General features: G+C 35.9%; 3 protein-coding genes across 3 annotated transcripts; 1 reads left to right on the top strand and 2 right to left on the bottom strand.

The window, feature by feature from the left end:
• Positions 1–873: 873 nt before the first annotated feature.
• LOC108728314 (uncharacterized) lies at positions 874–2,489 on the bottom strand (the record flags this gene model as incomplete). Its single annotated transcript, XM_018456804.1, has 3 exons — positions 2,424–2,489; positions 1,608–2,025; positions 874–970 (listed from the first exon to the last, which is right to left on the bottom strand). Coding segments are annotated over exons 1-3 (521 nt in total), but the record flags the coding sequence as incomplete, so codon positions are not given.
• Positions 2,490–4,399: 1,910 nt separating this feature from the next.
• Positions 4,400–5,353, top strand: Tim9a (translocase of inner membrane 9). Its single transcript, XM_018456907.1, has 2 exons — positions 4,400–4,748; positions 5,046–5,353. The coding sequence occupies exons 1-2, from the start codon at positions 4,701–4,703 to the stop codon at positions 5,271–5,273; spliced, it is 276 nt and encodes a 91-aa protein (XP_018312409.1). The 5' UTR covers positions 4,400–4,700; the 3' UTR covers positions 5,274–5,353.
• Positions 5,354–5,894: 541 nt separating this feature from the next.
• LOC108728381 (G patch domain-containing protein 2-like) lies at positions 5,895–10,602 on the bottom strand. Its single transcript, XM_018456905.1, is given in 6 exon segments — positions 5,895–6,646; positions 7,685–7,851; positions 7,853–7,879; positions 7,960–8,317; positions 9,676–9,851; positions 10,434–10,602. Coding segments are annotated over 6 exon segments (1,458 nt in total). The 5' UTR covers positions 10,454–10,602; the 3' UTR covers positions 5,895–5,936.
• Positions 10,603–11,129: the final 527 nt, after the last annotated feature.

The following is an 11,129-nucleotide window of genomic DNA, read 5'->3' as shown; positions in this document are numbered from 1 at the left end:
ATGAATTTTTAGCTATTTGCATGAGTTTTCTCGCTTAAGACAATTCTAAATATAAAATCCGACTATGAATACCATTCAATATATACTTTTATGTGCGCTTGAGGGAATATCAATCTAGGACTTTTTAATAAATGCACGCTCTCTCTCTCTCTCTTCCTCTCTATTTTTTGATCAGTTCAATTTGGCTTGATCGATGCCAGATTCGACGTGTTTATAAAAAATGTGCATATATGAAAATATAGTCACGAAAACGATACGTGTCGCATGCATCACACTGCAAGCGAAAATGTTATTACTCACTTACCTCATTTTTCGAGCCATTGCTCTACCTAGGATACTGACAAGAAATCACTGGCGGATAACAACGCGCCGGTGAACCGCACCGGACAAAAACCGGGACTTGTTGTAAGTCATGGTGAGAAAATAACTCGCATCGTGATAACTCTCGCGCTACGCGAGCGAGCGGACCGGACACGCGGTTCTGACAATCGACGGAAAAAATCGTTTGTGCAACTATCGCCGCGGAGAAAAATGAATACAGGATGTAATTGATCGATTGAATTACGCGTCGTCGATAATCGGATATCATACGTGGACATTTGTCGAAATAAAACCTGATCGTGTCTAAAAAAAGAAATGATTTTATTACTCAATCGAGCAAATTCTGCGATTGTCATTTCCTGTTACTTCTCGCGATGTATTACAAAGTATAATTGTTCGAATCATAAATAAACGCGTATGATTATTTCAACACATAGTCCAGGATAATAATTCATTTCCACGAAACACACACGTGTTTTTGCGCAAGCAAATATAAAATTTTAATAAATACAAAAATCGCATATTCCCGATAAGAAAGTTAAATGTACTCACGTTCGCCGCGTTGAATGATCAATGGCAGTAGAACTCGGTAGTTCGTGAAGAACATCTGGATCTGGATCTAAATCCTTGATGACTGTTTCACAGTTTTCTGAAAAAAAAAAAAAATTATAAAAATTTATTATTAAACGCGGTTTTTCTTAAAATTAATGTAAGATAAACCTTGGAATCCTTGATGAGAAAAACTCTCAATAATAATTTCATTTTTATTTATATGTGTTTTATAATTTTACATTTACTTTAGAACCAAATGGCTCGAAAACATTTATTAATTAAAAAATACTATATAGATTATAATAATTATTTGTTTCAACACGTTATTGAAACACGTATACTGAAAAAAATCTGATTGGAATTAATTGGAGTTCTGATTGAAAATGGATAAATCAGAATTTTCTGATTGAATTTATTATAATTCTAGTTGAAATAATCAGATTCCGATTGACATCCCCATCTTATAAATTCAGTAAATTAATGTATACTATTTATACATATTATTTAGCACAAATTATTCGTCAATTAAAAAAATGCATTTATCTTTATCTAGAGAATATATGGAATATTATCAATTTTTGTTTCTCATAAATTATCAAAGACAAACAATGAAAATAGAGATATATTTTTTTAAACGTTATTACTCATATGGGGTGTCAGAAACACATGAATAATAGCGTTAAAAAAACCATGTGAGTAAAGGTTAAATATAATAATATATATTATTATTTTACCTTGAACAGAACTCTTCTCCGTTTCGTCTTCGGTAAGACGACAATCGCGCTCAAATCTGTCCGTTAATTGCCCGGATACTCTCCAGTCGTGTATCTCTTTCCGTAAAATGTAAATCGGATCATTGTTACCCGCGCTGGCGACGCTGGTCTCGTCGGACAAGCGAACCTTGTGTTTCACGTCGTCGAACAACATTTTATTTTCCCTCCGCGAAAGAAACCGCCGTCCGCGGGAACCTCGCGACTTTGTCGCGCCACTTTTTACAGTGTCCTCATCCTTCGAAGATGGCGTCTTTTGCGGCAACGTTCCTGTGGATACGGGCTTTTTTCCGTCGAGTATGGACTTCGAGCGACGCTCGGAAGAAATGTTTCTCGAGGACATGTTGACGGCATCTCTTCCACGATCGCGATATTTAGCTCCCTGAAAGATATTCAACAGAGTCATCAAACATCAATTACAACATGAAATAAATTAGTGTATAATCATATATAAATTGCTACTATAATTTGTTGCAAACGATAAAATTAATTAACAGCGTTAAAAAACGATATATTTAATTTAATACTAATTTATCGAGTAAAAAAAGAACTTTACAGATTATTTTCTGATGATAAAATCCCCTCTGCTATAATGCCAGAATTAAATTTTAACAAACTAGCATTTTTTCCATAGAGACCTTATTAAAATTAATATTATTGCTTACCATACGCTTTTGAATTTCTCAACATGTGACATTCGTTGTATGTATCTCTTTAACGAAAGATATATCGGAAAAAGAAGAAATTAAATGCAAATCGGCGTGAATCGCTATAACTTACAATCATGTCAGCGATAAAGTGGCGACGTGTTCGGAACGAAGGTTATAAATCTATGGCGGGACGTTGCGGCCACGAATTAGCTCGCTAAACAATCGCGCGATACATCATCCCTCTCCATCGACATTCGAAAACAAAACAAACTGTATTTATTGTTAATCTCTACCGTCGCGTGGGATTTCGCGAAAAACGCGACGGATGAACTGGCGATTTAACGTGCGCGCGTTCTAAAGTTTGTCGACTATGTACGTCGTACGTATACGTAAGTACAGCGCGTTTTAAAAGTTCGTTGAGAAACTCTTGGCTGTCAGCTGTCTCCGGCTCGCGCTACCGTAACGAAGACCACAAACTTATATAAGACCGTGATGAAGACAAAATGTTACGGAGATGCTCGTGCGGAACGGACGCTACGGAAACTCAACTGAATTGAGCGGCAAAACCCCGCTAACTCTCGATTGACGCTCGATTTCCGTCATTGGCGTGAACTTCGGGTTTAAAGTTTAAAGTAAGGGTCACGACAAGAAGGTTCGAACTAAAAGCTCGTCCGTAAAATCTACTCTAGACGATCCATCTATGGTTCTATAATCGTATCAAAATTCAGCACAAATTTTATTTATTATCTTCCCATTTATAAATTAGATCTACTTATGTATTTATTATATTTATAATTGACACACCATGTAACATAAATTTAAATTGCGTATGCAAAATTTATTAAATATATCACGTAGGAAATTGTAAATAAAAACGATTTCTTTTGAGAAAGCAGCATCTCTTCATGATTAGTGCAAAATTACTTTTCCTGATAATATGTAAATTATATGTTAAATGCGCGCATTTATCGATGAAAGTGAAATGTCAAGACGAATCACAATATAGGTCTGTTTTTTTTTATAGCTAAACTTCTTGCACAGTTCATTTTTTCTCCTTTTCTCTTCAAGTGAAAAGAAAAAAAAAAGATAAACCGTGCAAAAAGTTCAACTAAAAAAAGAACAAGCCCAATATAGCTCGATAACAATATCATGTTGCTCGTCATTCAAAAGTAATAACTGCATTCAGCAAAAAAGCAGCTTTGCAACTGTTACAAGATCCTTCAATATAATTGCTTCTTGTCCTTAATTCCTCACTGGAATTAAATATATAAAGCCCGACTGCATCAATATTATTTGACTTTAAGCGAGGCTTAAAACTCTCTTTATCTTTCCCTCTCTCTCAGTTTTAAAGAGAGAAAGTGAGAGTTTTAAGCCTCGCTTAAAGTCAAAATAACGTTGGTACAAAAGTCGGGCCTATCATAAACCAATCATATTAAATAAATCTTACAACAGTTGCAAAGCTGCTGTTTCTGCCAAACGCAGCCAATATGACGGCGATAGGCAACGACACGGACCTTTTTCGCGCCTCGATCCGACATCGGTACGGCACATCTGCCGCTCGATCGTTTCCTGCTGTGGGGACATCCGCCGATTTTGTTCAGAAAGGGCGATTAAAGAAAGGACGATCGTTCGATTAACCTGGTGGTCGTTGGACTTTCACCGCGCGTTCGACTCCCGCCAAAAAATTTCTCCGCGAACTTACCTTTTAAATGCAGCTGCGGCTCGGCAGCAGCTGAATCCGAAGACCGAAACTCGCGCGCGAGTGAGTTTCCCGACCGTTTTCGCTTCTCTCCCCTTCTCTTTCGCTGAATCCGAATAGCTGATCCGATCGATAAGGCGCTTGAAAGTGACGGAACGTCAGCGTTTACGACTACCAATATACGCGTTTAAAAATGTCGAATTGGAGAGCGATATCTGGACGAATAATGTCGAGGAAATCGCGCTGCATTTACCAGGACAATCATTCTAACGACGGTTTAAAATTTCATTCAAACGGTCGCGTTTGTTAACACAGACTTTTATGGTTGCCAACTGTAAGAATCGAAATCTTCGAATGGGAATAGTTTAAGAACGCGCCAATAGGAACAATTGAATATATAAGAAAAAAAAAAGACTTGTTTTGTTTTGCAATAAAAGCACTGAAGAATAAAATCAGCTTAGACGACAGTAGAGAGTACACGGGAATTAAAAAAGGCTACTTTTATATTCATTTCCGTCACTGTTATATTATCGGCGTTCATAAAATACCTACATCGTGACTGTATACATATATCGTGCGCACGTGTTTGTCCTAACCTCGAAAGCGCCCGTCGAAGTCTGGTGCAATTGCAATTAGATGCGATATTTATGGAAACGCAAAGAAGCAGAAGCTAACAAAGATATTTTGCATAAATATTAAGCTTTAACAATGGCGATGCAAGTTCCGACTGACGTGGATGCCGATCAGATTAAATCTGTATGTATCTCTAGTATAAATTCTTGAACAATAGTTTTGCTCCTTCTCATAAGCGGACTAAAAATATACTAGTAATGGGAATTGTATATACAGGGTGTCTCTAAATTCCCGCATACGGAGTACAAGACGTGATACTTTATGCTAAAACAAACAACTTTTTTCTTTAACAAAATTGCGCCCGATAAATATACTCTAATATGCGGGAATTTAGAGACACCCTATATGTATATGCATCTTTAATGAGACAACAAACTATTACATGTATAGTGTAATTTGAATATTATTTATGTTCTACAGTTTCGAGACTTCTTAACTTCATATAATAAGCTCTCTGAAATTTGCTTTATCGACTGCATATCTGATTTCACTACGCGAGAGATCAGAGCCAAAGAAGAGAAATGCGCCCTTAACTGCATGGAAAAATACCTGAAAATGAATCAGAGGATATCGCAACGTTTTCAAGAGTTTCAAATAACTGCCAATGAAAATATTCTGGCAGCTAAAAGACAAGGTCAGATAAATTGACTTAACTAGAAAAAAATGTAAGAAAAATGATCTTGTCATGAACATCTATCTGAATCATCGTACTGTAATATTATAAAATTAGAACAAACATTTGTAAGTTTCTTAAATACCTTTCTGTACGATATAGTCTGATCTATTCAATATTTAATAGATACTTGTTCAAGATCAAAATATTTTATTTTCAAATTAAAAGACATTGTACAGTAAATGATTATTTACTATATATTGTAATATAAAATAGTAAACATTAAATTATGAAAGCGATGGAGTTAATGTACATGTTAAAAGATAAGTAAACTTGTTTTTTTAAATATGAATATGGAAGTGAATTTAATTCTGAACCATTAGTCTTACATATACTATAATTTGTCCCAGTTTTAACAATTGCATAAATATTACAATTTTTACAATAGTAAATTACGATAATATATGAATAATTATAAATTTATTAATTAAAAACAGTGAAATACTTATTTATATTACAGTTCTTGTAGAATCTCTTCGCGTCATACGATTATTACGAATATTAACATTTCCAATTCTAGTAAAATAAAGAGTTTGTACAGAAAACTTACATACAGGCCATATACACGCCGTGTACACGTCATATACATATCTTTTAGAAGAAACAATAACAATGAATATGTATTTATATGTATATATTTAACTAGATTTGGAATGTCCAAAATCAGGAAACTTTGGCTTTCCTTGTACTTCAATGTCCATACTTTCGCTTTCCCATTCAAATGAAGAAAACGTTTGTACATTTGCTTGTATAGAGCCAATATTGCTTTGCGTTTGATTTAGAATTTGTGGACTGAAGCTCGTGCTGGAAATCTGAGGCTCCTCGGTTTGCATCGTAGAGTCTGAATTCGGTGAATTCGGCGGTGTTTTACGCAATCTCTTGTAGTCTGAGAATCTGTTCAATGATACTTGATCTACGCACACAGCCTGTGTGGTATGTCGCGTTTTATACAGTATTGGGCAGCCTTGATCGCCCTTCATACTTAAACTATACAAATTGGCGAGTCGACGTAGCTTCTCTCGCTCAGGTTGTCGCATAGGATGGAGTTTTAGCTCGCTCTGTGTGGGATCTTGCAGGAATCGAGAGACTTTCTCGTTGGCTGATGTTATAATGGAATAACCAGGCTTGTTGTCAACATGACGTCGCCCAGCACGGATCTCTCTACCGCTGAGGCCTTCACGAATGCGTTGTATTCTCTGTTTATAATTTTTCTTGGCCTCTGCAACGGAATGTTCGCCATGCAATATCATTTGGAAGGTCGAATCCGACGTAGCTTTGTCGTCGCTAGTGCTCTCTCCGTCGTCTCGCCAACTCGACTCTCCGATCCAATCCGACTGTTCGTCGTCTCCTACAATAATTTATAGATATATAATTTGTAATATACACTGCGTAATTATTTTATATATTCAAGCCCATTTCCAGAATATAAACTCTTTCTTCTTTTTTAATTTTTAGAATTAGAAAAAGATAAAAAGTAAGTTAAGGGAATCCTAAAGCCGTTTGTATTACCGGCTAATCATAATTTTTGTTTAACAATTACTTTTACCTCTTTTATAGATTCGAAAATCCTTTTCCAGGATTAAAGTATACGCATTAATATGTGTTTGTGAGGAGGAGTTCATGCTGAAAACGACAAAAAATTTTCTTAAGATCTCAATTTCGAAATTTTTTTGTCGTTCTCGGAGTAAACTCCACCTCACAGACACATATTAATGCGTATACTTTAATCTTGGAAAAAGATTTTCGAGAGAGAGAGAGAGAGAGAGAGAGAGAGAGAGAGAGAGAGAGAGAGAGAGTGAGAGAGAGAGAGAGAGAGAGAGAGAGAGAGAATCTGTAAAAGAGGAAAAAAGTAATTGTTATATAAAAAAGACGATTTTAATTTTGGAAAATTTTTTTGTTAGGCCTTCGATCACAATTTCGCAAGCTCAGGATTGTTTGTCATACACTTCCGAGGAAGGTATCATTTGGTACGTACGATCTATAGAATTTCCGCATTAAGAGAATTATAACCTGTGGTGACAGCTGCAAGAGCTGAAATAAAGTGAATTTTTAATTTTTTCTTCAATTTTCTCGTCAAATTTAATGTGGCCGGTGTTTTTTTTTTGTGCGTACTTTTATTGTGTAAAAGGATTTGGTGATCTATAAAGCCAATTCGAAGAAATTAGCAATTTGCAATTGTCGGTAGTTCCTGTTGGTTTAGTCCGCAAACACAATAGAGCAGTAAGCCTTAAGAAATTGATCAATCGTAGTCGATTATTTTTCTCACATTCGACTATAGCTTACTACTTTATTGTGTTTGCAGACTTAGAATCCCCTTAAACCAAAATTAAAGTTAATCTCATACTGATGGAACCGGGCCTCAGTACCGCTTTCAAGTTTGCCGTACCTTCTCTATCTTCATCGTTTGTAATAAGACCTGCCTCCGAATCACTGGACGAAATGCTGGAACTAGATATACGAGAACAATCCACCGTATCCTCGCCTTGCATTTTATCTCGATTTTTCGGTTTTGCATTTTTGGTTGGTTTAGCTACTCTCATTTCACAATCTATTCCTACACGATCTTTTACGTTTTCCGCACCTGGAATGCAAAACTTAAGCAATCTGTACATTGTTTCTTATTGCGAATAGAAAACAAATAATTGAACTTTATTTCCTTACCATATAGCACTATATCTATTTTTACAATCGCTTCGAAAGATACGTTTTTTTCCACCGAATGTTGAAGTCGACATAATTGCCACTGCTTGAGAAGTGGACGCATTAGAATCGGAATCAATTGCCATTCTTTTAAACTTTCTCTTGCGTCTGGTGTTTGCTCTTGGCACAAAATTTTCATTTACTGAATCGCTCTCGATATTACTGACGTTATTTAAGTTTGGAAAATGTGCGAAACGTTTGGTCTGATTAGGATCGTCACTATCGGACTGATATTTCGAAACATTGGCAGTTTTTGGAATGCGAATTTCGCAAATGGAAGATGAGCTGTCGTCCGAATGTTTGTTCATGCTTAATGCCGCTGCAAAAATATTATATAATACATTAATTATTCAATATTACTTGATAATTCAATACGTTATTTTAATTCTTGATAATTAAATGCGATTAATATTTAACTTTTTCATGCTGTAAAGATTCATTTCTACAAAGATAATCTTGATAATAATCCTGACTGTGCATCATGCAGAAGTAAATTGCAATTAATCGTTGCGTAGGTGCAATTAGAATGCTTGAGATATATTCTCTATTATTTTTAATTTAATGGAATGTTTAATTTAAAGTTTTTAATAGACCTGTTCTTTTTAGATGAATCATCAAGATTCATTTTTTCCTTTTTTCCCTCCACACACAAACACACACACACAATACGAATGAACCATGCAAGAACTACAATTCGATCTATGCTCATGATGCTCTTGCAATAAATTAATCCTTGTTGTTTAACAAAAATTAAACTAGAAGTCTGTTTTCTATAGCTGAACTAGTATACTTTTGGAACTTAAAGTGAAATAGATATATGTTTGATGAAAGTAAAAAAGTTCTTTGCCATTCTTTATTTTTGCATTATATTGTCCTCAAATTTAACTTTTCTCACTATACCTCTTTACTTTTTATATTCTTATGTCTATTTCTACCAATGTAGATTAACTTTAATCTTGATTTAACCTTTAGATACCTAAGTTAATGAAATATGTGTAATGAACTGAGTTAATTTAGATCCTTCAGAGTTTTCTTTGAAATTTATCGTCGTAAGTGTTTCTAAAATGTTAGACAGTTCAAAAAATAATACTGAAAACTTTTTATTGCTATTATTATATATTGCTAACTTCATTGGAACAAAAATTAAAGCAAAATAATCATATGGTGGACTCAAGTTACCCCGCTTAAGTATCTAAGGATTAAATAATGTCTTAAAATGCTAATCATATGGCTCTCTGGCTGATATTCATGGTCGATACTTATTTTTAAGACTGTCTTAAGTATAGTCTTAAGATGTTAAACCAATCAGAAGGCTGTGTTCGCATATTAGCACTTAAAATAAGAACGAACTATGAATGTTGCCCTCTGATTAGTACATGTCATCTTAAGATTGTACTTAAGAATCTTAAATATAAGAAGCGAGCATGAATACCAGCCATAATTCTTAGAATCAGAAATGAGTTAATTGAACCGAGATTAAAATTAAACTACATTAGTAGAAACGGGTTTACTGTAGAATAAGCGCTAATCCAGTGCAATTTAGTACAGGAATAACAAAGAGACCTAAGGACAAACGATGCTGCGAAGATTGTGAGAGCGAATCGGATCACAGTCATGAAGCTCATCTGAAAAGAACAGGCCTGATGTTACATCGAATTGATTATCCCTTACACTTACGAATATTCCCCGTGGAGCGGGCTCTCCTCCTAATGCCCCATCTGCGTCTCAGATTTGCACTGTTGCTGCTCTCCTCCAGTGCCAAAGTCAAATCGTGCACAAGAGCCTCCATTTTTACTCTTAAATCCGCCGGTACAGCTTTCAGAACACGCTCCATTTGAAGGATGCGTTTTTTGCTACAAAGCAAACATCAGGCAAATGTTATCCCTTACTCGACTAATCCTGCATGTCGGTAATCGCATGTAATTATCACGAGTATCGGTACGCGACGCAAATTTACATGGCGACTGGTTCATTCTACTATCTCGAAAAATCATGTCTTTACAATGCGACATTTAACTCTAAAATACATAAAAGTACAGCTCTGCGAGCCGCATCTCGATTGATGCGCGATGCATTTCTCAATTACGATAATCAATTCGCGACGTTGATTCCGCGACTCTGTACGAGAAATACGCTTATTCACGAGTTGCTTATTCACATCTGATTAAAGGTATTGTTTCTACGGTGTGGATCCGTGCCGGATAAGTAACGCGATTAATCTGCGATCCATTCTCGAGGAAAGGAATGTGACGACCGATCTCGTTTGCGTCTCGAAACGGGCTACGGGAACACACAGATGTGGCACCGAAAAGAGGTGCCCATCGGGACGTATCCGCGATACGTCAATCGCCGAGGAGGGGGTCAAAACAAATCGCGATTGCGTCGGCTTTTAACTCTCCTCGGCGTGTGACAATACGTAACATCCTGCCGCTCACCTCTTACAAGTAATGTCCATCAGTCTCGCCTCAAAACTGTCTCATTGTCAAACCCGGTCCACTCTGTCGATCAATAATGAAATAGATAAAAAGAGAGGATCGTCGAACGTCAAGTAAACGAGAGCTATCGGCTGGATCAACTATTTTCCGTTTGTAACGTATGCTTGCACGTCGCAGAAAGATACAACGAACGGTACGTTTATTCGGTACATACGATCGGGCAACGCTGTTGGTCGCTTCATGAGAACCCGTCCTTAGTTGCAGGAAACGTGCAAAAACGCACCGTCGACGTTTATTCACGATAGATAAATACGGATAAATAAGGCTACATTCCCAAACAAAATACGTATAACGTATTGAATAAAATTTTCTTTGGAGAGGATGTTTTGGAATATATAGTCCAAGTAAGATCACTGGCGTTTTATGCAAGTTTTCCCTCTTCCTCTTTACGTTATAAATTTTAATTGTACCTATCCAATTTTATATTGCTCCTGATTTCGTTAGTCTCGTTAATTATATGTTCATTTCAAGTTGTGGGCTGTATTTCCTTAGCTGGTACTACAAGTTCAAATTTCAGTAGGTATGAAGCAAAAAAAGAATGTAATATTAAATTTAATTTTGATTCAATTTATTCTTTATTTTTTTCTAACTTTAAGGAGGTATTCATGTAGTCGGATCAAGAATAATTCTAAAAAT

The sequence above is a fragment of the Mycetomoellerius zeteki genome, unplaced genomic scaffold, assembly GCF_001594055.1.
Source record: "Mycetomoellerius zeteki isolate Tzet28-1 unplaced genomic scaffold, Tzet1.0 scaffold61, whole genome shotgun sequence".
In the NCBI taxonomy this organism is placed as follows: Eukaryota; Metazoa; Arthropoda; class Insecta; order Hymenoptera; family Formicidae; genus Mycetomoellerius; species Mycetomoellerius zeteki.
The sequence above is the reverse complement of the archived record's forward strand: the minus strand, read 5'-3'. Positions and strand labels throughout refer to the sequence as shown.

What these genes read in the sequence shown, in the direction of transcription:
- Tim9a (XM_018456907.1), top strand. Translation starts at nt 4,701, where the DNA reads ATGGCGATGCAAGTTCCGACTGACGTGGATGCCGATCAGATTAAATCT. An exon ending in ATGCCGATCAGATTAAATCT is followed by an intron (nt 4,749 to 5,045) that starts GTATGTATCTCT and finishes TATGTTCTACAG; the next exon opens with TTTCGAGACTTCTTAACTTC.